Genomic DNA, 25,496 nt, shown 5'->3' on the forward strand with positions numbered 1-25,496 from the left:
ATCAAGTTTGTTTCAAATTATTGCCACGCCCACTTCCGCCCCCGCAAATCAAAAAATCGAATAACAAGCGTAATTTTAAAGCTAGAGTTGCGAATTTTGGTATATACAATAATTACTATAGTAGTTATGATTCCTGGTTGCGATCCGATAAAAATTATGGTAGTTATTAAAGATATACTTTTGTATGGGCAAAAGCGCCTACTTACTAGGGCTCTGAGTTGCTTTGGCCGACAATCTGGTACATTGTGCCGTCTATGGTATATTTTGAATGGTGTACTATATCGATATACCAAACATACCATTTGGTATATTTTTTAGTATTTTTATAGTATTTTCGGTATATTTTGAAAATGATACCGCAATATTTTGCCTTTATTAAAAGTTGGTAGCGGGTATCTCACAGTCGAAGCACACTTGACTGTAACTTTCTTACTTGTTTTTTTCCGTCTCAATATCCGGTTGAATTGTGAAAAACTTCGTCGGTATAAGCGGTTTGTCGCTAAAAGCGGAGACGTACTAAGCGGAGTCCATTTCATATAAGGTTGTATGGGGACCAACCAAGCCATCGACTTCTCGTCGCAATAACCGGACGGACACTATAAGCGGAGTCGTTATAACCGGATTCTATTGTATTTAAAAAGCATTTTTATTTATTACTTATTGTTATACTAAAAAACGATAAGAACATCGAAATAGTTTTTATAAATTTTACAAGTTGGGCAGATAAATAGGTACTTTGCAAGTTCTAAAACAAAATGTATAAATTTTGCTAAAGTAAAAAATACGTTGGTTGCTTTCTTTTTCGAATACGGAATAAAGTACTATTTATTATTAAATTTTTAACGCACATTGTTACATACACCTCGCCTTGCATATCGTTCTACATACTATTTAATACACATATTTTGTCTTGAACTTAATGACTAAACTAAAGACGTAGGCAATGGATTTTATTTTTATTTTTTTGCATTTTGTTTGTTTAATCGGGGGCCAAAAAACACTTACGATATTAGGGTTTGTTTGCCTGGCTTCTCATGTCACTTTCAACACATTTTCATCATAGTCTTTTAAAAGCGTATCATCTCTCTTTTGTTTTTTAAGTTCTTTGTTGTTTTCGGTATTTGTTTATATAACAATGCAAGCAAAAGAATATAAAAATGTTTAAACAAATAGGTTGTAGCAAATCGCAGAGTGAAAAGTACGCTTCCTTTTTTTTGTATAATCTCAAATACAAAATAGTACATCGAAAAGTGTTTCTGAGTTACAATATTACATATACATACATAATTGTTTATTTTATATATATATATATATATATATATATATATATATATATATTAAATTTTTATAGTTGAAATTGTTATTTAAATTTAAATGCATTTAAGTAACGTGTTACAATTAGAAACGGTTTTTTAGCTACGTGTTGTTGTTGTTGTTCATTTTGTTGTCAGGTTGTTGCATTTTGTCGAAATTCCTTCATTTATCATAGGTGTACATAATTTCATAACTATTTAGATATAAATATTTATATATATATGTATATTTTAATATGCAATATTTATTTATATGTATATATATATATATCGTCTTTGTTGTTGCACTATAATTTTTGTTTTTCTTCACTTCTTTTTACTTAAATGATTGCTGACTAGACTAGTGCGTATTGAATCGGATCGCGTTTAGAATTGTTCGTTATTCATTATTTAAGTATGCAAATCGTATTCTCATAAACATTTGACGTATTTGTGGTTTTGTTAGTTTTGGTGTTTTGTTCTTTTGGTTCATTGAAAAAGCTGCTTAATGGCGAGACAACTTGGATCAAGTTTGAAGCGAATCCAAGCTCCCTCAAAGGCAACTGCAACCTATTTAACTATAATCTTGCTTTTAGAATACACATATTTGAAAGTTTTTTTTTTGTTCTTGTATTTCGTTTGTTTTCTGTGCGCTTTACAATTTGTATTTTTATTAATTTTTGTGGAAAAAATTGGAATTTTTAAATATTGCACGACTTGAAATTAATTTACTTTATCGTTTTTTGTCTTTTTGCTTAATTGGGTTTTTGATTTTGTTGCGATTGTTAAACGTTTGTGTGTCTGTGTGGTTGTTTTGTTCGGTTGGTAATTCATTTCATTTTTGTTTTTGTTTTTTTTTGGTATTACAAATACTTGAGAACGTCTAAGAAATGTGCTAGTTAAGAAATATGCTGAAAAAATGTACAGAGTTTTTGTAATTACAGGTAAAATACAAGCACAATAAATGTACGTATCTATGATGTTGTATCGAGGCATAAATTGTGCCCAATTTGCTCGATCCGATATCGGTCTGCGAACGACGCTTCTCTCATCTGTGTTTTCTATTCATTCTCTATTATTGTTGCATTCTCTTTTCTTGTTTGCTATTCTTGATGTTGGTGTTGTTAAATCGTTGTGTTTGCAGCAGCGCGTACCAATTACAAATCACTAGAAATAAATACGAAGCTAATCCACCAGGTCAGGCGGGAGGTTTCCATACAATACAATACATATCTAAAGCATCGGTTAAACATGCGCAATGGGCATTTGAAGCGTCTTCGCATCCCGATAGGACTTATCCTACACATACTGATGATCACCCGCCAAGCCATCATTGTCGGCACCATCGCCACGCAGCAGCGGCTCCTTCTCAATGGTCTGATGCACCTGAGCATCATAGTCATAGTAGTTCATCCAGTCAACGCGTCGCGGTTGCACCAAACCAAAGCAATTGCACTCAAGGAAATCAATTAGATTGAGCAACGGGCCACGCGTGAATGGGCTGTGTCCACCCTTGGCCTGGAAATGGCGATAGCGTCCACGATTCATGCGCTCGTTGGTGGTCATACCTAGGCAAATTACCTGATACGTCTGGCAAATGGTTAGCAAGATGACCCAGGACATGTGCAGCAAAGCGTTGCCCATGACCCAGCCCACCCATGCATTGCAGTTGCCAATGGCGCGCATCGCAGTGAGGAAATCTAATCGAAAAATTAGTTAAGCACTCAATTTCAAATGGAATCACATTTTAGACTCACCGTCAAAGTGCACATTGCACTCGTTGACATAGTATTTAGAGCCGCCGTAGATCATCCAGGCGCACATGATCAACAGCATCCAGAGAAAGCCCATAAAGTAGCTGTGATTCTTGAGACCAATACAATTACCCACCCAGGGGCAATGGTGATCGAAGCGTGCCACACAACGATCGCACACAGAGCAGTGCTTGGAACGAATCGGACGACGCACCAGGCAGCCCGAGCAAAAGGAAGCGGGTTCAAAGCCAATACCGCCGCGCTCCGACAGCTCAATAATTGTCTGCAAAAATGAATCATATAATTAGTCTAAATTATAACATATCTAATTTCCTTCACTTACTTTGAAGCGCTGCTCTCTGGTGGGTCGTATGATGCCGGGATCACCCTTCCACGACTTGAGAAAGCATACCCACAAGCCCAGCGAACAGATGAGGAAGCACACGGTGGTTGGCAACGACACCGCATCGTCGATATACATCAGCCAAGTGACATAGAACCAAGCCTTGGTGGCCAAATAGACGGAAAGCGGCAACAACGCCATCAGATGCTCATCGAACAGCGTCTTGCCAATGGTGTGGAACACTGCATACAGGCAGCCGAGCAGGAAAAACTTGATAATGTACAGCGTGTTGATGGTAAACACAATGCCCGCCAAATAGAAGGCGGTAAACGGACAGGCGACCATCGACCACCAACGCAAGCGTTTGTCGTGCCGCAACTTGGATACCAGAGAACGACGTTGTTGCGAGCTGAGCGCTGCCTCGCGCACCCGATCCATGACCTTAGCACCAATCCAAATGGCACCGGTTTGAGCCTCCAACATTGAGAGTGGTGTCTCCGCCCGCAAATTGGGCGCATCCAGCGACGCCTTCGATTTGAGCACCAGCGTTGTGATGGCTGTCGCATTGCGGGCTAAGATTGCCCAGTGCAACGCCGTGTTGCCGTGTGTGTAGTCAACCATAGCGGGATTGGCGCCTAATGTGAGTAGCAGACGCACGGGATCGAGAGCACACACCTGACGGCAGATTCAAGGTAAGCAAATTTTATTATATAAACAACAATTGGAGGTTAAAGGAAGGTGTAACAGAAGTAGGGAAGCCATAGTTGCTGGACTTCAATATATTCGAATGCCAATATTTCTGATGTTTATAAAAATTATAGACTCTCATCTTTAAAATTATGTAAACACTCATGGAATCTCTGAGATCTAGATGTAGATGTAATATGTAGAATCGTAAATACCTTTCCAGTTTGTGATTACAGTGTGCATTAAGTCTTATTTAATAGAAATCATAAGGGTGATAAGTGAAATTCTAGTTGACTCACCTTCCATGCCGCCCACATCAACGCCGTCATGCCGCCACGGTCCTGCAGATCTGGATCTACGCCCTTGGCTATGAAGTAGGCCACCAATGCAGTGTGTGCAAACTGTGCGGCAATGTGTATGCAAGAGCAGCCCTCCGCATCCCGTATACGCGGGTCGGCGCCCGCAGCCATCAGCAGGACCACGGCACCCAAGTGACCTTGGCGGGTGGCCCAGTGTAGGGGGGTGGCATTCAATTCGCCGCCAACAGCATCGACGGTGGCGCCCTTTTCCAGAAAGTAGCGTATGATATCTCGTCGATTGTTGATGGCTGCCCAATGGAGCAGTGTGACTGTTTCACTGTCGGGCTGATTCACATCCCAGCCGGACTCGACCAGATCCCGCACGCGTGCTATCGCACCGTACTGTGTGGCTTTGACGATATCGAAGCCACTGTAATCGGGTTCGACGGGCGCTGTTGGTGGCTGTTGTGCTATCAGCGCCGCTTGGCGATCGTTATCGGTTTGATTGCCCGCACCGGGCACGCACGAGCCTGTCGTGGCCGCATTGCAGGCGCTTTGGTACATCTTTTTGCTCCAGGAATGAGTGTGTGTGTGTTTTCTGGTTTCCTTTATTTCTTCTTTTTTTGTTATATTAATTGTGTGAGTGTGATTCACTTAACATCCCCCGTGCACACACACACATACGCACGCACACACTGCACATTCGCACACACCCCCGCCAGGTATTTGAAGGTATTTGGGTTGTTATTTCACAAGGCAAGCATTTTGCTGCGTTTTATTTTCCATGCAGCAGCACATTAAGCGTGTACTAAGAAACAAACATAGACGTACACTGTATAACTTGTTAAATATTTACACAATTCGCAGTTTTTAATGCGTTTTACATACGAAAATATCTGCTGCTGGTCAGTGTGACCGATTTACGATTAAGCCAAAAACATAAGGCACACACACGCATGCAGACAAATATACAAAATCTTTTTGTAGTATTCAAAACTGGTATTTTATGCATGAGCAAAATAAATACGGAATTCATATTTTCTGTTGCCATTGAATTCACATATTCGCATTTATATTCATTTTCTTTTAAATATTTGAAAATTGGCTTGACATATATGTAGGATATATTTAAAATTTAAATATTGCTTGTTGAAATTTTGAACAATAATTTGAATGATGCCAAACAGTTTATTCATAATTTTTTGATATACTTCTTTAGAAATCAATTTATTATATTTATTGGTTTATACCTTTTAATTGTAAATTATCTATATATATTAGTAATTAATATATATGTTATTAATTTTTAAAAATGCAAAATACTGCTTTCCACTAGCAAATTTCATAAAATACTGCGATGCATTTAAAACCCGCACAATAACAGTCCTGCCAATTTGCCCTAAAGTGAACAGTTGGTTTATTCGCAAATTCTACTTCTGATTTTCCCGCGTTGTTGCCGCGTTTTTTGCATCATTTAATTTGCGAATTATTTTGTTGGTTTACTTGTTCATTTCGTTATATCATTAAGCAAACAGATCGCATGGATAATAAACGTAAATTTAATGGCAATGGCACAGCCAACGGCCACTCAAAAAAGTCAAGGTAAGCAAAAGCTTTTGTTTGGCATCGATTGAAGTGAAATATAATCTTAACTTTGCAAATTTGCAGAAATTTCGATGATGATGATGAGATGGGCGGCGGTTTCGAGGCCGAGCTGGCCGCCTTTGAACCCAACGACGATCTGGATCAAACCCAACTGATGGGGGAAGGACCCGAAAATCAACAGACGAGCGAACGTTGGTCCCGAGCAGCGCCTCCTAAGCTAAATCCAGCTGAGGACAGTTTGACATTCCAGCAGCTGGACGTCGAGAACTATTTGGGGCAACCACTGCCCGGCATGCCAGGTGCCCAACTCGGCCCGGTGCCCGTAGTACGTATGTTCGGCGTCACCATGGAGGGCAACTCGGTTTGCTGTCATGTCCACGGTTATTGCCCCTATTTCTACATCTCGGCGCCCAAAAACTTTGAACAGCGCCACTGCGCCGACCTGCACGAAGCCCTGGACAAAAAGGTAATTGCAGACATACGCAACAACAAGGATCATGTCCAGGAAGCCGTGCTCGCTGTAGAGCTGGTGCAACGCCTCAATATTCATGGCTATCAGGGCGATGAAAAGCAGTGGTACATTAAGATCACGGTGACGTTGCCGCGTTTTGTGGCCGCTGCCTCCAGGTTGCTCAAAAAAGGAAGTGATAATGGGCGCATTTGACTTCCAGGATTGCCGTGCCTTTGAAAACAATATCGACTTTGACATCCGTTTCATGGTGGAAACACAAGTGGTCGGCTGCAATTGGATTGAGTTGCCACCGGGGGCATGGCGACTGCGTGGACGCAACTCTAAACCTGCCCCCGAGTCACGTTGCCAACTGGAAGTGGATGTGGCCTATGATCAGTTCATCTCCCACGAGCCTGAAGGCGAGTGGTCCAAGGTGGCACCGTTGCGCATTCTTAGCTTCGATATTGAGTGTGCTGGTCGCCGTGGCATTTTCCCAGAAGCCAAAATGGATCCGGTTATACAAATTGCCAACATGGTCATCAGACAAGGCGAATCAGAGCCGTTCATCAGGAATGTATTCACGTTGAAGGAGTGTGCTCCCATCATTGGCAGCCAGGTGCTGTGTTATGACAAAGAGCAGCAACTGCTGGACAAATGGGCGGCTTTTGTGCGCGAAGTCGATCCGGACATCTTAACTGGCTACAACATCAACAACTTTGATATACCTTATTTGCTGAATCGCGCTGCGCACTTGAAGGTGCAAGGCTTCGAGTATCTAGGCAGGATTAAGAACATACGTTCGGTCATCAAAGAGCAGGTGCTGCAGTCCAAACAAATGGGTAGGCGAGAGAATCAATATGTCAACTTTGAAGGACGCGTGCCCTTCGATTTGCTGTTTGTGTTGCTCCGCGATTACAAACTGCGTTCGTACACTTTGAATGCGGTGAGCTATCATTTTCTGCAGGAGCAGAAGGAGGATGTGCATCACAGCATTATCACGGATCTGCAAAATGGCGACGAGCAGACGCGTCGTCGCTTGGCCATGTATTGCTTAAAGGATGCTTATTTGCCATTGCGTCTGCTCGAGAAACTTATGGCCATTGTGAACTACATGGAGATGGCGCGTGTCACAGGCGTCCCACTCGAATCGCTGCTCACGCGTGGCCAACAGATCAAGGTGCTCAGTCAGCTGCTGCGCAAAGCCAAAACTAAAGGTTTCATCATGCCATCCTACACTTCAAGTGGCTCCGACGAGCAGTATGAAGGCGCCACTGTCATCGAACCGAAGCGTGGATATTATGCTGATCCCATTAGTACCCTCGATTTTGCCTCGCTGTATCCCAGTATTATGATGGCCCACAATCTATGCTACACCACGTTACTGTTGCCTGGAGCAAAGGATAAGCTGGGATTGACGGATGATCAAGTGGAGCGCACGCCTGCGAATAACAGTTTCGTCAAGGCGGATCTGCGTCGCGGCCTGCTGCCCGAGATCTTGGAATCGCTGTTGGCGGCGCGTAAACGTGCAAAGAACGATCTAAAAGTAGAGAAAGATCCATTCAAGCGGCAGGTGTTGGATGGTCGCCAGTTAGCTTTGAAGATATCAGCAAATTCAGTGTATGGCTTTACTGGAGCTCAGGTGGGAAAACTGCCCTGCTTGGAGATCTCGGGCAGCGTTACTGCTTATGGACGCACAATGATTGAGATGACCAAGAACGAGGTGGAGACGCATTACACACGTGCTAATGGCTATGAGAACGATGCGGTGGTCATCTATGGTGACACGGATTCGGTGATGGTTAACTTTGGTGTTAAAAGCTTAGAGCGTAGCATGGAACTCGGTAGAGAGGCAGCCGACTTGGTTAGCGCCAAATTTGTGCAGCCCATTAAACTAGAATTCGAGAAGGTTTACTATCCCTATTTGTTGATCAACAAGAAGCGCTATGCAGGATTGTATTTCACTAAGCCGGAAAAGTATGATAAAATGGATTGCAAGGGCATTGAGACAGTGCGTCGCGATAACTCGCCATTGGTGGCCAATCTGATGAACGCTTGTCTGCAAAAGCTGCTGATTGAACGCGATCCCGAGGGTGCGGTTGATTATTGTAAGCAAATCATTGCGGATTTGCTGTGCAATCGCATTGATATCTCACAGCTGGTCATCACCAAGGAGCTGGCCAAGACGGATTACGCTGCCAAGCAGGCGCATGTTGAGCTGGCAGCTAAGATGAAGAAACGAGATGCGGGCACAGCACCCAAACTGGGTGATCGTGTGCCTTATGTGATCTGTGCTGCGGCTAAGAATACACCAGCTTATCAGAAAGCCGAGGATCCGTTGTATGTGCTAGAGAATAGCGTGCCCATTGATGCCAATTACTATTTGGAGCAGCAACTGTCCAAGCCACTGTTGCGCATCTTTGAGCCCATTTTGGGCGATAAAGCCGAGTCGGTATTGCTCAAAGGAGAACACACAAGGACTAGGACTGTCGTCACCTCAAAGGTTGGTGGATTGGCGGGTTTTATGACCAAGAAGGCAGCATGCTTGGGTTGCAAATCCCTAATGCCCAAGGGTTATGAACAAGCGTGCTTGTGTCCGCACTGCGAACCAAAGATGAGCGAACTCTATCAGAAGGAGGTGGCATCAAAGCGTGGCCTGGAGGAGACATTTGCCCGACTTTGGACCGAGTGTCAGCGTTGTCAGGGTTCGTTGCATGAGGAGGTAATCTGTTCAAATCGCGATTGTCCTATTTTCTATATGCGACAAAAGGTGCGCATGGAGTTGGATACGCAGGAGCAGCGTGTGCGACGCTTTGGACTCCCCGAGTGGTAAAAGAAGTCGCTAAAGATTATTACATTATATAAACCTATAATTTAATATAATAATATATATATTACTAGAAGTTATTACAAAGTTGTGTGTGTGTTTGGATCTTTTTTATGTTGCGCATAAGCGTTTTTTTTCGTTTTAAGAACTTTCCTTTTTCACTTTGGACAAATTTTACAAGGGGCGGCAGGCGAAGTTTGGTATTGGGGGCATGACTGTGACTATTTTCGGCTTTGCAGCGTATTCGAAAGCCAGTCCATGGCCTGATCGAGCCCCTCACCTTTGGTGGCCGATGTTTTGAATATTTGAAATGTGCGATTCTTTAGATTCTCCAAACCTAACGCGTGATGCACTTCGGCAACGGTCATACAGCCGTCCATGTCCTGTTTGTTGGCTAAGACGACAAGTATCGCGCCCGCCAGCTCCTCTTCGCGCAGCATATACAAGAGCTCGTCTTTGGAGATGCCAATTCGATCCCGATCTGCCGAGTCTACCACATAAATGATGGCATCTGTGTTGCTATAATAACAGCGCCAATATGGTCTGAAAAAATGATAAGATTAGTTTGGTAACACCAGCAGCAAGAGATAGACTCACCTAATACTGGTCTGGCCACCCAGATCCCAGACTTGAAACTTCAAGTTCTTGTATGTGACCTGCTCCACGTTGAAGCCAATTGTGGGTATCGTCGTGACCACCTCGCCCACCTGCAGCCTGTATAGAATCGTTGTTTTGCCAGCGCCATCAAGCCCCAATATCAAGATGCGCATCTCCCTGGAGCCGAGCAGACCACGAAAATAGCTGAGCACCCCACCTGCAAAATGAAAATGAAAAATCGAGCAATGAAAAAAAAATGATTGTAAAGTTGGTGGTGACTTTTTGTGTGCTGACACCCACAACACAATAAAAAAAACAGACGTAATGCATACCCATAATTAAAGCTCGTTTGCAATTGTGCCAAGTGCCTCTAAATGCTTAAGTATATGTATTTAAATATGTTAAACTAACTAATTATTATGTTCCTCTAGTATTTATTGCTCTTGCAACCAATTTGCTCTGCTCTTGTTTTCACTAAATGACAGAATTTTGCCATTCACCATGCACGTGAACATGACGTGTCATCGCCGGCGTTCAGCAGCACAAGAATATTTTTATGCAAACTTTACATAAAAATATTTTAGAAAAATTTTATTAAATTTCATTTAATAAATTTTAGTTTTCATTTTTATTAAGATACAATGCAAAATACCTATTTAAAAATATTAGCGTGTGCTGCTGGTTGAACGCAGCCAGCGCTTACCGGCTCGCACAGCGTTGCCACTCTTTTGAATTTTGTTATACAGCGACGTCCGCCATTGTCGCGTCTTTCATCCAACCAACCAAAAAAAAAGTGTGTGAAAATCGTGCGACTTTAAACGCATTCGAATTGTGCAAATAGGTAAAGAAAAATATTGTGTAAAAAAGCATTATATCTCTACAAAAATAAATAATCACCAAGCACATTTAGTGCGTAAATAAAACTGCGGCGAGCAACAAAGCCGACGATTAAAGATTACATATGCAGCGTTTTATATACATTTCATTTTGTTGAACTTTGTGCAAAAAATAGACTATAATCTTGTTCGTTTGTTTAGCGTGTATATTTGTAGGTGAACAAAAGTGAAAAATGGCCTCGCCCTCGCCGGCGAACAGTCCGATGCCGCCGCCACAGGCTCCCAGCCCAATGGCGCCCCCGTCGCAATCTCCCGCTCCCTCTCCCCACAGTCCTTATCCGCATCAGGGCCCACCACAGGGACCGCCTCAAGGGCCGCCGCCCGGTGCACCGCATATGCAAGGACCACCCGGACCACCGCCCGGACATCCTGGAGGACCCTATGGTCATCCCATGCAGCATGTGGCTCCTGGCCAAGGGCCACCAGGTCATCATATGCCGCCACATCATCAGGGCATGAGTAATGCACATTAAACACACGCATTTTAACGTGCAATGTTTATTAATAATTGCTTTTAATTTACAGCGCCACACATGGGAATGCAGATGCCGCCAACTGGACCGAATATGTCGCCTCTGGGATATCAAACGCATGGAATGCCTCCTAATGTAAGTGCATCACTTAGCTCTTTAAGTGAATCTATACTCGTCGATTTCATCCGCTTCCCTAATGAGCTGCATCACCTGCTGTGCTAGGGCATCTTGGCCAGCGGCCACTAAGTTCGGTTGCATCACATTGAATTCGCTGCCGTTTGTCTGATAAACAACGCCACCAGCTTCGCGTACGAGTAGAACGCCAGCAGCCACATCCCAAGGCTTAAGGTTATCCACGTGATAGGTGTCTAGCGTTCCTTTGGCTACGTAAGCCAGTGAAAGCGCTGCAGTAGCCAGGCAACGAGTGCTGAAAAGTAGTTAAGAAGACAAAGTTGCAAATTAGTAAGAAAGATGCATAACACTCAATGTTAAGGGGGTTTTTTAAATCAAGTTAACAATTTTCACATAGACATAGTTTATCCAACGTAACTGAAACTTACCCAGCAGCTACTGCGCCCAATTTGTAAACACGCTTGATATTCTTATCACGCCAAGCCGCCACATTTATAAGCGTAATCTCATGCCCAATCACTGAGTTGCTTAGCTACAAAGATGCATCCATATATTAACTGCATAGTAAGTCTAATCTTTGCTACTCACCATTGTTGCTCCAGACACTCGAATGTTCTGACCATTTAGGTATGCTCCATGACCTTTTCGACTAGTGTAGAGTTCATTCGCAGCCGGATTATATATAATACCGACTACAAGTTCTTTGTTAATCGCAAGAGCTACAGAGATGCCGCAATGCGGAAATCGATGTATGTAGTTTGTGGTGCCATCGATGGGATCAATGATCCAGGTGGGTGCATCTGTCAGCTCAGGTAGCTCCTTAGAACCGGCTAACGATTCTTCACCAATAAAACGCGATTCGGGAAATGCTTTCGACAGCCCCGCGGTTAATTTCTCCTCAATTTGCCGATCGTAAACGGTGACAAAATCATAGAAATCGGATTTTACCATAACCTCTTTCTTCGATTTATTATAACCTTCTTCAAATATTGGGCCACATTCTTTGACCAAATCCGCAGCAATATCATGGTATTCCTTGAGCTTTTCTGCACTATATTGTTTCGTCATATTTGGTGATAAAAATGTAAATACTAAATCACTGTTATCAGTAACAAACCGAATGTTTTGATAGCTTCCTAACTACTAAAGCAATTTGGAAACTTTTTATTTTTCACAGAATTTGTTTGAGCTTTTCTTGCTAAAAGCTTTACTCTGCTCAGAGAGCGTTAAAAACAGAGAGAAAGAGAGCGCAGAAAAATTTGAGCTTTTCTGTGGAATACTCGTTTAATTGTTTAACTTGTCCAGCTTAATTTGTTTGCAGTTATTTACTTTTGTAGAAGGGTATTATTAACTCGTCATCACCTGAATTTGTGTTTTTCTTGTTCAGCTTAACTCAGATAATATTAGAATGTTTGTCAATTTAATGCATATTGTAGTTATCATAATGAGTCCTAAAGATTTTTATTGAGCTTGCAAGTAATTTTAGAATTAATTTAAAAGAGCAATATAAGGCAGCTGCAACATCTCTGTTGCCTTGGTCATAGTTAATTGTTTTGTCTACACTCGACTGTAGCTTTCTTGATTGTCTTTCTTTATTTGTGCGCTAGACTTCATCGCCTCCCACAGACTTCTCGAGGTCTGCCTTGCGCAACAGATCTTCGATTTCCTTGCGCAATTTCTCGCTGCCGGCACAAATCAGATCCGGTTTCATGATATCGAATGGGGTACCAAAAGGCGCAGTGACCACACCGCCAGCCTCCTGCACGAGCAAAGAGCCAGCAGCACAGTCCCAAGGATACATATCCTCAATGTAGAAAGCATCCAAGTTGCCGGCGGCAACCATGCACAATTCGTCCACCACGCAGGAGTAGGCCAACAAACTGGGGAATTGAAATTAATAAGGCTTTCATATAAAACTCTCTAAAATTGCCTCACCGTCTGGCATGCAATCCCACATGATAGATGCGTTTGATGTGCTTATTGGCCACATTGTGCACATGTAATAGCGACACTTCATAGGCCACATTGGCATCCTTCAAGCGCTCACAGTTGCTCACATGAATCGGCTTTCCGTTGCAGAAAGCGCCCTGTCCCAACTTTGTGGTATAGAGTTTCTTCTGTGCTGGATTATTCACAATGCCCAGAACAATTTTCTTGTTTATCGAGAGTCCAATGGACACGCAAACGTGTGGAATTTGTTTAATGAAATTGGAGGTACCATCGATGGGATCAATGATCCAGGTGGGCGCATCTGTCAGTTCCTTAGATACGTTATTATTCTTGGCCGTCTCCTCCTCGCCAATGAACTTGTGATCTGGATACGTGGCCAGTATTTTGTTCATGAGAAACTCCTCGATCTTGTTGTCATAGTCTGTGACAACATCGTAGAATGCACCTTTAATGTCCACATTTTTCTCCTCACGCTCGTAGCCTTCCAAAAGAATTTCGCCAGCTTTTACAGCCAGCGGGTAGATGAAATTGTACAATTCTTCAATTTGCGATGACATTGTTGACGAGTTTTAATTATGTATGCGTTGCGTTCGTTGTTAACTGCTGCCAACCAACGACTGAGAAACTGATCAAACACTGATCTTAACGTAGCCCAAGCTTCCGTAGCATTGAACTCTCTTTCTCTCTCTCGTTTCTCGCATTTGTTTACATTGAGCTTTGATTTATACACTCAATAAACTCGCGACTTCGCATGCTATGATATGATGTCTGTCTAACATACTGAGAGATGCACTGTAAATTGGAATCTGTTGCTCGCTGCCAAGCTTTATCTCGTTTGATTTGACGACTACAAATAGATGTCTTTATCTTTAACAGACATGTGTCTATGGCCCAGAGTAGGCAAATAGTTACAAAAACAAGTAGAGAAAAAACGGCAACAGTGTACGGTAAAAGTCATGCATAAATGACTTGATAAAAAAAATTACTATTCAGAGTGAAATCAGCAAAGCATTGAATATGACACAGTTTTATTTTTGTATGAATTCAACGCCATTATTAATTACTATTTTAAAGTTCTACTAGCAAATTATATGTTTCCGTATTTACATTGTTATTTTGCTGTCTCATTTGGGACTCATTAGATTTGTTTTTTAATTTGTGTAAGTTGTAAATCAGGGTTCTTGTTTAGATTTTATTATCTAAATTCTGAATGATCCCTTAAAATTGCATAAGCATTATAACTTTAATTTATTCTTTATTCCATTTAGTTGTCCTATTCAAAAAGTTTGAACTTAACTTATTTATTCTCCATTGCAATCTTGAATGATCCTCAAATCTCTTTATTTATTGTGATTACTCGCTAATTTCTCATTGAGTTTATGTTATATTCAGTAGTACATTTATTTTCCATATTTGTTCTCTTATTTTTCGCAATGTTTTTGAGGTGGAATTACTTTTTCGATGGCACTCTTAAATCAATACTAACAATTTTAATTATTACAAAAAGATCCATTATTTTGAATGTTTGATCACAAGATCAGTCAGCACCGAGTAAATTCACTTGAATGTATATTCTGTAATCTGATTGGCTTCCTCAATCAACTGAATAACCGCTTTAGTCAACTCCTCTGTTGCTGCACAGACCAAATCGGGTTTCATTACATCAAATTTACCACCTTTGGTATGATAAATGTTGCCCCCTGCCTCGGTTAGAATGACAGCGCCTGCTGCAATATCCCAGGGCTTGAGATCCTCAACGTGATAGGCATCACATTGACCCGTTGCTACATAGCACAAGGCGAGTGCAGCGCTCCCAAAGCTGCGCGTGCTACAAATAAAAGAGAACAATAACAGAGGCATAATGAGCTTTTCACAATTGCACTCTCAAACATTCGCCTTCTCGGTCACACTTACGCCGTGGCATTTGAGCCCATCTTGTAAACACGCTTCAAGTGCTTGTCTCGCACAGCTCCGGCGTGTATCAATGAGATTTCATAGGCAACAACCGCTTGACTGATCTATGTACAGAAGAGAGGGAGAGAGCGGCATCAAAGAGAAATTAAGAGAGAGCTTTTAATATGTTGTTTGGGTTGTTTACTGCAGTCAAACGATAAACGAATTTGAAACTGTTAATTTTGCCAGTGAATCACCAGCGCAAAACAGTTAAAAATTATCTCGTATTTTCGGCAATTATATAAGTTTCCATTGCTCTTGCACTCACCTTGGTTACTTTGGAGGTGTGAATGGGTTTTCCATTCAAGAAGGCGCCGTGTCCCTTCCACGCTGAGAACAATTCATTAGCCGGCGGATTGTAAATGATGCCAACAACGAGTTCTTTGTTAATGGCCAATCCAACAGAGATGCAGCAATGTGGAATGCGATGAATGAAATTCGTGGTGCCATCAATGGGATCAATGATCCAAGTTGGGGCATCTGTCAACTCCGCCTGGCGATGCGCTGCCGCTGACTCTTCCTCGCCAATGATTAGCGATTCTGGAAAAGCTTTTTGCAGTCCCTCAATTAGAGTGTCCTCAATCTGTTTGTCATACACTGTGACCAAGTCGTAGAAGTCCGCTTTGACCACATAGTCGGTCTTCGGCTTGGAGTAACCTTCCATTAAGAGTGGACCACATTTCTTGACGAGATCTAGCGCCACCTCGTAATATTCCTGCAGTTTGGACTCGCTTATTGGATTGTTGCTCATGATGCGTGTTTTAGACTCGACGAACTCACACTAAATGCGAATAGCTCAAATGCTTGGCATTTTAGCTCTGAAAAGCTTTTTGTGTACAAGCTTTTACACTGTGCTTTCAACTTACGCGAGGAAGGGGTATTAACATATGTTATTACTCTATGCACACAGATGATAAGCTTAATCATTCAGTTTATTAGTATAAAACCATCATGTGTGATTTATCTTTTAGATTCTTCTACAAAATGCAAATCATTGCATATAATGTGTAATTAGATAAATACTTTGTATAAGGTTGAGTTGACAATGGAACTCGTTATATACTTTTCTAGATAAAACGGTTTGAAAATGATTTTGAAAGATAGTAAATAAATAGTCAGCTAAACTGTTAGTTCGTTAAATAGTTAGGTTTCCCATGCTGAAGTTTCAACTCTGTATCCAAGGTTTTTAAAAGTTATTTGAATCTGTAGATTATTATTACTACTATCTGATTTAGTATTGTAGTAAAGACTGCCTAGCTTCACTTGTTTAGCTTTTCAACTGAGCTCGGTCAGGATGACACATCAAAATTATAGTGAATGAGAAGTTTTATTAATGAGACTACAAGTTTCGCTAGCTTCAATCATCGCTGCCCACAGACTTGGCTTGATCAGCTTGTCGAATTAACTGCTCGATTTGATTCCTCAATGTCTCTGTGCCGGCACAAATAAGATCGGGTTTCATAATGTCAAAGGGTCCGCCATATGGATGGGTAACAACGCCGCCAGCTTCGCGTATGAGCAAATAGCCCGCTGCACAATCCCAGGGATACATGTCCTCAATGTGAAAGGCATCCAGATTGCCAGCAGCAACCATGCACAATGAATCCACCACAGCCGAATACCCCAACAATCTGCAAAGAGAAAGAAATCTTATCATAGATACTGTAATTATCATTTATGTGGCGTTTACTTACCGTCTGGCCTGGGAGCCAACGTAATAGATGCGTTTGATGTGCTTGTTTCTTATTGGCGCAGAGTGGAGCAGACACACCTCGTAGGCCACATTGGCGGCATTCAGCTGCTCACAGTCGCTGACATGGATGCTCTCCCCATTGCAGAAGGCGCCTTGTCCCAGCTTGGTAGTGTAGAGTTTCTGCTGGGCAGGATTATTCACAATGCCCAGCACGATTTGCTTGTTGATCGCGAGTCCGATGGAAACAGAGACATGGGGAATTTGCTTAATGAAATTCGAGGTGCCATCGATGGGATCAATGATCCACGTGGGCGCATCTGTCAGTTCCTTGGTCACATTGTTGTTCTTATGCGTGTCCTCTTCGCCAATGAATTTATGATCCGGGTACGAGGCCAGAATGTTGGCCATGAGAAACTCCTCGATCTGATTGTCATACTCGGTGACCACATTGTGGAATTCATTGCATTTGAGGGCCACCGCTTTGCCAGCATTCTGATAGCCTTCGTAGAGTATTTCACCAGCTCGAACTGCTAATGGATAAATGAACTGGTAAAGTTCCTCGATCTGTGATTCACTTGCCATTTCTCTGTTTTGACGCTGTCGCGCTGAGAACACAACTGACAAGACTTGACAGCGAACAGGTTTGCAATAGCACAAAGATATTTTTACAAGCAAATTTGTTAACTTTTAAAAGCTCTCATTTTTTGTGTAATTGTTTACCGATGTTTGACTAAGAGAGCGCACAGTGGCACAAAGGTGCAAAATAATTTGTTGAAATATAATGTAGAACCAAATTATCAACTTTTAAATACAAAATTTTACCCTGAATAAAACTTGATAATATGCAGATTTGGTGTCCAGTAAAACTCGATATGAATAAATTTCTTTTTGAATTTGCGTAAGTTGTAAATCAGAATTGTTGCTTACATTCTAGTATCAACATTCTGAAAGCTTACTGGAAATAAAATTAGCATGAACGACTTGAAAGTCAATTAAGAAATAACATGTATATCATTACAGATTCATTATCATCTTGAAATTCAGATTGCTCCACTTAGCTGCTCCTTTGGTCTAAAGGGGGAGATTTAACTGAATATAATTATTCTCCATTATTCCATTGTATTAAATATTCGGTTCTTCTTTATTTCAATTATTTCTTTTTATTGCTAGAAATTGTATATTGTACTTTTTGCAGTGTTAAGCGATACAAAGTTTTTCATTTATTACTTAAATGTGTATTCCGTAATTTGATCGGCTTCCTCAATCAATTTGATGGCTTCTTGAGTCAACTCTTCTGTGGCTCCACAGATCAAATAGGATTGCATTATATCGAATTTACCACCTTTGGTATGATAAATGGAACCTCCCGCTTCGGTTAGAATGACAGCACCCGCTGCAATATCCCAGGGCTTGAGATCCTCAACGTGGAAGACATCACATTGACCCACTGCCACATAAGCCGCATCGAGTGCAGCGCTCCCAAAGCTGCGGGTGCTGCAAAGAGAAGAGAACAATAAGAAGAGTAAAAATAAGCTTTTAACACTCTTTTCCCCGTCTCACTTACGCAGTAGCATTTGAGCCCAATTTGTAAATCCGTTTCATGTTCTTGTCTCGCACAAATGCTGCACTTATCAATGTGATTTCATAGGCGATAATCGCTTGCTTGATCTATGTACAAAAGAGAAATGAAGACAATATTTAGTTAGTCAAAGGACAGGGGGTTAAAGGGGGTTTATTTTTGTGTATTTACTTTAATTATTCCTGCAAATCCAAGTTTAATTCATTTAAATTATTGCAATAACCACATTGCAACTTCTTAACTCTATTATGAATTTGACTTCAGCTTAAATTCCCTACATATAATCTATTGTGCTTTTTGAAAATCTAAAAATCTTTATTCCATGTGGTAGCTGATTCTAATTAGTTTTATGTCGTTTATTTCTTTTCTGGGACCTCTATATATATTCTTAGTGCTTATAAATCACTCTGATTATTTTTGAGATCAGTTGTGATTTGAGGTCATTACCATCTACGTTATCGGGTAAAACAGGTAATACATTGCTTATTCCTAAAGCCCGTAGATTTCGTCTCCACGTTTGTCTGTATAAAAGTTTATTTGCACTCACCTTGGTTACTTTGGAGGTGTGAATGGGATTTTCATTCAAGTAGGCACCGTGACCCTTCCACGCTGAGAACAATTCATTGGCCGGGGGATTGTAAATGATGCCAACAACTAGTTCTTTGTTAATGGCCAATCCAACAGAGATGCAGCAATGTGGAATGCGATGAATGAAATTCGTGGTGCCATCAATGGGATCAATGATCCAAGTTGGGGCATCTGTCAACTCCGCCTGGCGATGCGCTGCCGCTGACTCTTCCTCGCCAATGATTAATGATTCGGGAAAAGCTTTTTGCAGTCCCTCAATTAGAGTGTCCTCGATCTGTTTATCGTACACTGTGAGCAAATCATAGAAGTCTGACTTGACAACGTAATCGGTCTTCGGCTTGGAGTAACCTTCCATTAAGAGTGGACCACATTTCTTGACGAGATCTAGCGCCACCTCGTAGTATTCCTGCAGTTTGGACTCGCTTATTGGATTGTTGCTCATGATGCGTGTATTGGACTCGACGAACTCACACTAAATGCGAATAGCTGAAATACTTGGCATTTAAGTGGAATGTTTTAGTTTATTTTAGCTGTAAAAGTATGCGAGTTATGTTATAACTTTATGCGCAAACATAACTGATAAGCATAATCATGTAGTTTATTAGTTTAAACACATGTGTATCTTTTATATTTTTCACAATTACAAAATGTTAAATAGAAAAAAATTCTAGGTGTTTATATAGACAGACAATCAGGCCTGTCTGGAGCGTCTCGGCTGCTCCCGTTGATTAGGAATATACATATATACTTTATGAGGTCGGAGATACTTCGTTCGGTCTGTAACGTTTCCTGTTGGCATAAAATAATAATATATCAGATCCACTGAAACCTTAAACTTCCTTTACGGAAGGCGGATACTTTAGCTTGACTGCAACCTTATTTTGCAGCATAAATCCATATTAAAACTTAATTTATATTTATGACTCCAAGTGTGTTAGAGAACAATTTATTAATTACTATGAATATCTGAATTAAGTTTTCTTAATTTTCCTTATTACATTACAATACTAAAATTATTTGCCCATTTAATGGTTTTCTGTCTTATCTCAATGTGCAGTATGTGTTTTCATTACAGGCGCCCTCGCAGCCTGGCCAGGGACCACCTGGCGGCCCGCCCGGTGGCCAGCCGGAGCGATCCGGACAAGAGAATTTGCATGCACTGCAGCGGGCAATCGATTCCATGGAGGAGAAGGGATTGCAAGAGGATCCACGCTACTCGCAGCTGCTGGCAATGCGTGCGACATCGAAGCATCAGCATCTTAATGGTAACCAAGTGAGTTTGTTGCGCACACAGATCACAGCGTATCGCTTGCTGGCCCGCAACAAGCCCATCTCCATGCAGACCCAACAGTCGCTGCAAGCCTATCAGATGGCCCAGCAACAGCAGCAACAACAGCCGCCGCCAATCGGACCCCCAGGCATGCCTGGAGGACCGCCACCTGGAGCACAACATGGCGGCCAGCCACCTATGCAGCCACAGCAGCCGCCATCAACCGGAACGCCGCCGCAATGTTCCACGCCGCCAGCGAGTCCGTACGGTCCGCCTGTGCCCGGCCAGAAATTGCAGCCAGCGCCTCCGCCGCACATGCAAACGCAGCCATTGCAACCACAGCCGCCACTTCTAGGAGGCGCACCAATGCCGCCACAGCAACAGCAACAAGTGCAACAACAGCAGCAGCAGCAGCAACAACAACAGCAGCAGCAACAGCAAGTACAGCAGCAGCAGCAACCAATGCCGCAACAGCAGCCGCTGCAACCGCCGCCAGATCAACTGCAGCATCAGCTGCCCAATGGCGGCAAACCGCTGGCCATGGGTCCAGTGGGCGGACCACCTTTGATACCACCCACGCCGATGCAGCAGCAACAGCAGGGCGTGCGTCCCTCGGCACCCGGATTGCCAGGCAGTCAAGTGGCGCCACCTGGTCCACCGCGTCCAGGCGGTCCACCGGGTCAACAGCTGCCCATGGCGAAACCGAATCGCGTCACAACTGTGGCGAAACCCGTGGGTCTCGATCCCATAACGTTGCTGCAGGAGCGTGAGAATCGTGTCGCCGCACGGATCTCGCTTCGCATGCAGGAGCTGCAACGTCTGCCGGCCACAATGCCTGAGGATTTGCGTCTGCAGGCGGCCATTGAACTGCGAGCGCTGCGTGTGCTCAACTTTCAGCGACAGCTGCGCATGGAGATTGTGCAGTGCACGCGACGCGACACCACGCTGGAGACGGCCATCAACATGAAGTTCTACAAGCGCACGAAGCGTCAAGGATTACGCGAGGCACGCGCTACTGAGAAGCTGGAGAAGCAGCAGAAACTGGAGGCGGAACGCAAGCGTCGCCAGAAGCATTTGGAGTTCTTGGCTGCGGTGCTGCAGCATGGAAAGGATCTGCGCGAATATCATCGCAATAATAAGGTAAGTCCTGGAATAAGTCAACATTAAGTTCTTCAACTAATCAACGATGTTTACTCTTAGGCTCAGTTGGCACGCATGAACAAGGCGGTGATGAATTATCACGCGAATGCGGAGCGCGAACAGAAGAAGGAACAGGAGCGCATTGAGAAAGAACGTATGCGTCGCCTCATGGCTGAGGACGAAGAAGGTTATCGCAAGCTCATTGATCAGAAGAAGGACAAACGTTTGGCATTCCTGCTCTCGCAGACCGACGAGTACATCAGCAATCTCACGCAGATGGTGAAGCAACACAAGGATGATCAGATGAAGAAGAAGGAGGAGGAGGGCAAGCGACTGCAGCAATACAAGAAGGAGTTGCTGATGAGTGGTGAATACGTGAACATTGATGAGAGCAGCATTGCTGCCGATATGCGTGTCGCTGTCGTGGAACAGTGCAGCGGCAAGAAGCTAACTGGCGACGATGCACCGATGCTGAAGCATTTGCATCGCTGGCTCAACATGCATCCCGGCTGGGATTGGATCGATGACGATGACGAGGAGAGCGAAGAGTCGCCCGAAAAGAAACCCAAGCCTAAGCTGGAGGAGTTGCCCGAGCGTAGCGCTGCAGCTGCCGAAGGTTCCCAGGATGCCACGGATAAGGCAGCACAGCCGGGAGATGCCGAATCCACGGATCTGATCAATCAAGTTAAAGTGGAGGACGATGAGTATCGTACAGAGGAGCAGACGTACTACAGCATTGCGCATACCGTGCACGAAAAGGTCACTGAGCAGGCGAGCATTATGGTCAACGGTCAGCTTAAGGAATATCAGCTTAAGGGTCTGGAGTGGCTCGTTTCACTGTACAACAACAATTTGAATGGCATTCTGGCCGATGAAATGGGTCTGGGAAAGACTATTCAGACCATATCGCTGGTCACTTATTTGATGGATCGGAAGAAGGTGATGGGACCCTATTTGATCATTGTGCCGCTTTCCACTCTGCCCAATTGGGTGCTCGAGTTTGAGAAGTGGGCTCCAGCAGTGGGAGTGGTCAGCTACAAAGGAAGTCCGCAGGGACGTCGCGTGCTGCAGAATCAGATGCGTGCCACAAAGTTTAATGTGCTGCTCACCACATACGAGTATGTGATCAAGGACAAAGCGGTGCTGGCGAAGATCCAGTGGAAATACATGATCATCGATGAGGGTCATCGCATGAAGAACCATCACTGCAAGTTGACGCAGGTGCTCAACACTCACTACATTGCGCCGTATCGTCTGCTCTTGACCGGTACACCGCTGCAGAATAAGCTGCCCGAGTTGTGGGCGCTGCTTAATTTCCTGCTGCCCTCTATCTTCAAGTCGTGCTCGACATTTGAGCAGTGGTTCAATGCACCGTTCGCCACCACGGGCGAGAAGGTTGAACTCAATGAAGAAGAAACGATTTTGATTATTCGACGTCTTCACAAAGTGTTGCGTCCCTTCCTGTTGCGTCGTCTCAAAAAGGAGGTCGAACATCAGCTGCCCGACAAGGTTGAGTACATCATCAAGTGCGACATGTCGGCGCTGCAACGAGTGCTCTACAAGCACATGCAGAGCAAGGGCGTGCTGCTCACCGATGGCTCCGAGAAGGGCAAACATGGCAAGGGCGGCGCCAAGGCGCTGATGAACACCATTGTGCAGCTGCGCAAGCTCTGTAATCATCCATTCATGTTCCAACACATCGAGGAGAAGTACTGCGATCACACTGGTGGACATGGCGTGGTGTCTGGTAAGCATTATTTGAAACTTTTCCGTTGAATAAAATCGATATTAATCCTACTTTATTTGCAGGTCCCGATCTGTATCGTGTGTCGGGTAAATTTGAACTGCTCGATCGCATTTTGCCCAAGCTGAAGGCCACCAATCATCGTGTACTGCTCTTCTGTCAGATGACGCAGTGCATGACCATCATTGAGGATTATCTCGGCTGGCGACAGTTTGGCTATCTGCGCTTGGATGGTACCACCAAGGCCGAGGACCGTGGCGACCTGTTGCGCAAATTCAATGCCAAGGACTCTGACTACTTTGTCTTCTTGCTGTCCACACGTGCCGGTGGTCTTGGTCTCAATTTACAGACTGCTGATACTGTGGTCATTTTCGATTCGGATTGGAATCCCCATCAGGATTTGCAGGCACAGGATCGTGCGCATCGTATTGGTCAACGCAACGAAGTGCGTGTGCTACGTCTGATGACTGTCAACTCGGTGGAGGAGCGTATTCTCGCTGCGGCACGTTACAAACTGAATATGGATGAAAAGGTTATTCAGGCGGGTATGTTCGATCAGAAGTCGACAGGCAGCGAACGACAGCAGTTCCTGCAGACCATCCTGCATCAGGATGACAACGAGGAAGAGGAGGAGAATGAGGTGCCCGACGATGAAATGATCAATATGATGATTGCGCGCAGCGAGGAGGAGATTGAGATCTTCAAGAAGATGGATATAGAGCGCAAGAAGGAGGACGAAGAGATTCATCCGGGCAGAGAGCGTCTGATCGATGAGTCCGAGCTGCCTGACTGGCTAACCAAGGACGATGACGAGGTGGAGCGCTTCCACTATCAGTACGACGAGGATACTATTCTAGGTAGGAGCAGCATTTGTTTTAACGCTTAAATGACTTTGCTTAATCACATTTATTTAGGTCGTGGTTCCAGGCAGCGCAAGGAGGTGGACTACACGGACAGCTTGACCGAGAAGGAGTGGCTGAAGGCTATCGACGATGGCGCCGAGTTCGATGAGGAAGAGGAAGAGGACAACGATTCGAAGCGCAAACGTCGCAAGCGCAAGAATCGCAAAGATGAATCCGACGATGATTCACTTATACTTAAGCGTCGACGCCGCCAGAATCTAGACAAGCGTTCGAAGAAGCAAATGCACAAGATCATGAGTGCAGTCATCAAGCACACGCAGGATGGTCGCACTTTGTCGGAACCCTTCATGAAGCTGCCCTCGCGTCAACGGCTCCCTGACTACTATGATGTCATCAAGCGACCGGTGGACATTAAGAAGATACTGCAACGCATTGAGGACTGCAAATATGCGGATCTCAATGAGCTGGAGAAGGACTTTACGCAACTCTGCCAGAATGCGCAAATCTACAACGAGGAGGCGTCGCTCATCTATCTCGATTCCATTGCTTTGCAAAAGGTCTTTGTGGCCGCCAGGCAACGAATCACAGCGGCTGCCGATGCTGCTGCTGTGGCGGCCGGAGAGAATACGAGCGAAGCACATGGCAATGGTGGTGGCGGCGGAGGCAACAATTCTGATAACTCCGATAACGATGATGATGATGGAGATGATGGTTCGGATGATGAGGAAATTGCCACCACATCAGCGGCAGCAGTGAAAATGAAGCTAAAACTTAACAAATCACTGGCCAGTGCACCATCCACGCCCACACAATCAGCGGCATCGGTGGCCAGTGGAGCAGCGACCACATCCAAGAAGCAGACGCGTCGCAAGCGCTCCCAGAAGAAATACACCATATCCGATGATGATGACGACGATATGGACTAGCTGCCACTGGGCATCATGTTTAAGCGCCATGAAGCCGATGTCGTCGCAGGTGAAACAGAAGCAGAAGCCGACTAACATTTAGTTTATTTATAAGTTCTCCTCTTTTATTCTTCGTCCCCCTTTAAATTACCCACAAAGCAGCATTGCAATAATGAAACTTTCAAACAGTTTGTCGCACATAATTATTATTATAAAAACTCAATGATATATACATATATATTTAAAGCAAATAACAAGTACTTTTTAAATAAATATATACATACTTGCAAAAAGCAAAGCAAACTAAAATTGTGTACATTGAATAATAGAGAAAATAAGAGTAAGCGTTTTATGACAAAGCGTAAGCGTTTTATAACAAAGGATATTATTGATGATGTAGTATTATTAATTTAGCTCTATGTATGATACATCCCTATATCTGATTGTTCAAAAGAACT

General features: G+C 43.5%; 9 protein-coding genes across 11 annotated transcripts; 2 read left to right on the forward strand and 7 right to left on the reverse strand.

Annotated features, from left to right (window-relative positions):
• Positions 1 to 1,359: 1,359 nt before the first annotated feature.
• On the reverse strand, positions 1,360 to 5,339 carry LOC132792607 (palmitoyltransferase Hip14). Of its 2 annotated transcripts, none has more exons than XM_060802038.1 (5): positions 5,264 to 5,339; positions 4,376 to 5,183; positions 3,390 to 4,064; positions 3,050 to 3,329; positions 1,360 to 2,992 (listed from the first exon to the last, which is right to left on the reverse strand). In XM_060802038.1, the coding sequence occupies exons 2-5, from the start codon at positions 4,937 to 4,939 to the stop codon at positions 2,592 to 2,594; spliced, it is 1,920 nt and encodes a 639-aa protein (XP_060658021.1). In that variant the 5' UTR covers positions 4,940 to 5,183; positions 5,264 to 5,339; the 3' UTR covers positions 1,360 to 2,591. The 2 variants fall into 2 exon arrangements, with proteins under 2 accessions (XP_060658021.1, XP_060658020.1); XM_060802037.1 differs by having other exon boundaries at positions 4,376 to 5,207; positions 5,264 to 5,279.
• Positions 5,340 to 5,711: 372 nt separating this feature from the next.
• On the forward strand, positions 5,712 to 9,311 carry LOC132792606 (DNA polymerase delta catalytic subunit). The gene is given in 3 exon segments (XM_060802036.1): positions 5,712 to 5,977; positions 6,044 to 6,614; positions 6,616 to 9,311. Coding segments are annotated over 3 exon segments (3,279 nt in total). The 5' UTR covers positions 5,712 to 5,915; the 3' UTR covers positions 9,262 to 9,311.
• LOC132792623 (ADP-ribosylation factor-like protein 1) lies at positions 9,302 to 10,342 on the reverse strand. Its single transcript, XM_060802055.1, has 3 exons — positions 10,185 to 10,342; positions 9,853 to 10,069; positions 9,302 to 9,798 (listed from the first exon to the last, which is right to left on the reverse strand). The coding sequence occupies exons 1-3, from the start codon at positions 10,186 to 10,188 to the stop codon at positions 9,477 to 9,479; spliced, it is 543 nt and encodes a 180-aa protein (XP_060658038.1). The 5' UTR covers positions 10,189 to 10,342; the 3' UTR covers positions 9,302 to 9,476.
• Positions 10,343 to 10,557: 215 nt separating this feature from the next.
• Positions 10,558 to 25,341, forward strand: LOC132792605 (ATP-dependent helicase brm). 2 transcript variants are annotated; one of them, XM_060802034.1, is made up of 7 exons: positions 10,558 to 10,693; positions 10,890 to 11,207; positions 11,274 to 11,356; positions 20,174 to 21,526; positions 21,587 to 23,273; positions 23,336 to 24,127; positions 24,185 to 25,341. In XM_060802034.1, exons 2-7 carry the CDS (start codon positions 10,922 to 10,924, stop codon positions 25,057 to 25,059), a joined length of 5,076 nt encoding a protein of 1,691 aa, XP_060658017.1. In that variant the 5' UTR covers positions 10,558 to 10,693; positions 10,890 to 10,921; the 3' UTR covers positions 25,060 to 25,341. The 2 variants fall into 2 exon arrangements, with proteins under 2 accessions (XP_060658017.1, XP_060658018.1); XM_060802035.1 differs by having other exon boundaries at positions 20,192 to 21,526.
• On the reverse strand, positions 11,350 to 12,489 carry LOC132792619 (uncharacterized). The gene is made up of 3 exons (XM_060802051.1): positions 11,942 to 12,489; positions 11,782 to 11,885; positions 11,350 to 11,648 (listed from the first exon to the last, which is right to left on the reverse strand). Exons 1-3 carry the CDS (start codon positions 12,419 to 12,421, stop codon positions 11,378 to 11,380), a joined length of 855 nt encoding a protein of 284 aa, XP_060658034.1. The 5' UTR covers positions 12,422 to 12,489; the 3' UTR covers positions 11,350 to 11,377.
• Positions 12,690 to 13,931, reverse strand: LOC132792620 (uncharacterized). The gene is made up of 2 exons (XM_060802052.1): positions 13,289 to 13,931; positions 12,690 to 13,233 (listed from the first exon to the last, which is right to left on the reverse strand). The coding sequence occupies exons 1-2, from the start codon at positions 13,858 to 13,860 to the stop codon at positions 12,957 to 12,959; spliced, it is 849 nt and encodes a 282-aa protein (XP_060658035.1). The 5' UTR covers positions 13,861 to 13,931; the 3' UTR covers positions 12,690 to 12,956.
• LOC132792616 (uncharacterized) lies at positions 14,552 to 16,053 on the reverse strand. Its single transcript, XM_060802047.1, has 3 exons — positions 15,525 to 16,053; positions 15,218 to 15,321; positions 14,552 to 15,131 (listed from the first exon to the last, which is right to left on the reverse strand). The coding sequence occupies exons 1-3, from the start codon at positions 16,005 to 16,007 to the stop codon at positions 14,861 to 14,863; spliced, it is 858 nt and encodes a 285-aa protein (XP_060658030.1). The 5' UTR covers positions 16,008 to 16,053; the 3' UTR covers positions 14,552 to 14,860.
• LOC132792618 (inositol monophosphatase 1-like) lies at positions 16,185 to 17,705 on the reverse strand. Its single transcript, XM_060802049.1, has 2 exons — positions 16,951 to 17,705; positions 16,185 to 16,887 (listed from the first exon to the last, which is right to left on the reverse strand). Exons 1-2 carry the CDS (start codon positions 17,529 to 17,531, stop codon positions 16,614 to 16,616), a joined length of 855 nt encoding a protein of 284 aa, XP_060658032.1. The 5' UTR covers positions 17,532 to 17,705; the 3' UTR covers positions 16,185 to 16,613.
• On the reverse strand, positions 18,147 to 19,574 carry LOC132792617 (uncharacterized). Its single transcript, XM_060802048.1, has 3 exons — positions 19,076 to 19,574; positions 18,514 to 18,617; positions 18,147 to 18,443 (listed from the first exon to the last, which is right to left on the reverse strand). The coding sequence occupies exons 1-3, from the start codon at positions 19,556 to 19,558 to the stop codon at positions 18,173 to 18,175; spliced, it is 858 nt and encodes a 285-aa protein (XP_060658031.1). The 5' UTR covers positions 19,559 to 19,574; the 3' UTR covers positions 18,147 to 18,172.
• Positions 25,342 to 25,496: the final 155 nt, after the last annotated feature.

The sequence above is a fragment of the Drosophila nasuta genome, chromosome 3 (genome assembly GCF_023558535.2).
Source record: "Drosophila nasuta strain 15112-1781.00 chromosome 3, ASM2355853v1, whole genome shotgun sequence".
Taxonomy (NCBI): Eukaryota; Metazoa; Arthropoda; class Insecta; order Diptera; family Drosophilidae; genus Drosophila; species Drosophila nasuta.

Coding starts and splice junctions, on each gene's coding strand:
- LOC132792607 (XM_060802038.1), bottom strand. CDS start 4,939: ATGTACCAAAGCGCCTGCAATGCGGCCACGACAGGCTCGTGCGTGCCC. Junction 3,330..3,389: donor CCAGAGAGCAGCGCTTCAAA/GTAAGTGAAGGA, acceptor TCATTTTTGCAG/ACAATTATTGAGCTGTCGGA. Junction 2,993..3,049: donor GTGCAATGTGCACTTTGACG/GTGAGTCTAAAA, acceptor TTTTTCGATTAG/ATTTCCTCACTGCGATGCGC.
- LOC132792623 (XM_060802055.1), bottom strand. Junction 9,799..9,852: donor GGTGGCCAGACCAGTATTAG/GTGAGTCTATCT, acceptor TCATTTTTTCAG/ACCATATTGGCGCTGTTATT.
- LOC132792605 (XM_060802034.1), top strand. CDS start 10,922: ATGGCCTCGCCCTCGCCGGCGAACAGTCCGATGCCGCCGCCACAGGCT. Junction 11,208..11,273: donor GCCACATCATCAGGGCATGA/GTAATGCACATT, acceptor TTTAATTTACAG/CGCCACACATGGGAATGCAG. Junction 24,128..24,184: donor CGACGAGGATACTATTCTAG/GTAGGAGCAGCA, acceptor ACATTTATTTAG/GTCGTGGTTCCAGGCAGCGC.
- LOC132792619 (XM_060802051.1), bottom strand. CDS start 12,421: ATGACGAAACAATATAGTGCAGAAAAGCTCAAGGAATACCATGATATT. Junction 11,886..11,941: donor GAGTGTCTGGAGCAACAATG/GTGAGTAGCAAA, acceptor GCATCTTTGTAG/CTAAGCAACTCAGTGATTGG. Junction 11,649..11,781: donor TTGGGCGCAGTAGCTGCTGG/GTAAGTTTCAGT, acceptor ACTACTTTTCAG/CACTCGTTGCCTGGCTACTG.
- LOC132792620 (XM_060802052.1), bottom strand. CDS start 13,860: ATGTCATCGCAAATTGAAGAATTGTACAATTTCATCTACCCGCTGGCT. Junction 13,234..13,288: donor GTGGGATTGCATGCCAGACG/GTGAGGCAATTT, acceptor TCAATTCCCCAG/TTTGTTGGCCTACTCCTGCG.
- LOC132792616 (XM_060802047.1), bottom strand. CDS start 16,007: ATGAGCAACAATCCAATAAGCGAGTCCAAACTGCAGGAATATTACGAG. Junction 15,322..15,524: donor ACACCTCCAAAGTAACCAAG/GTGAGTGCAAGA, acceptor TTCTGTACATAG/ATCAGTCAAGCGGTTGTTGC. Junction 15,132..15,217: donor ATGGGCTCAAATGCCACGGC/GTAAGTGTGACC, acceptor TTTTATTTGTAG/CACGCGCAGCTTTGGGAGCG.
- LOC132792618 (XM_060802049.1), bottom strand. CDS start 17,531: ATGGCAAGTGAATCACAGATCGAGGAACTTTACCAGTTCATTTATCCA. Junction 16,888..16,950: donor GTTGGCTCCCAGGCCAGACG/GTAAGTAAACGC, acceptor TTCTCTTTGCAG/ATTGTTGGGGTATTCGGCTG.
- LOC132792617 (XM_060802048.1), bottom strand. CDS start 19,558: ATGAGCAACAATCCAATAAGCGAGTCCAAACTGCAGGAATACTACGAG. Junction 18,618..19,075: donor ACACCTCCAAAGTAACCAAG/GTGAGTGCAAAT, acceptor TTTTGTACATAG/ATCAAGCAAGCGATTATCGC. Junction 18,444..18,513: donor TTGGGCTCAAATGCTACTGC/GTAAGTGAGACG, acceptor TTCTCTTTGCAG/CACCCGCAGCTTTGGGAGCG.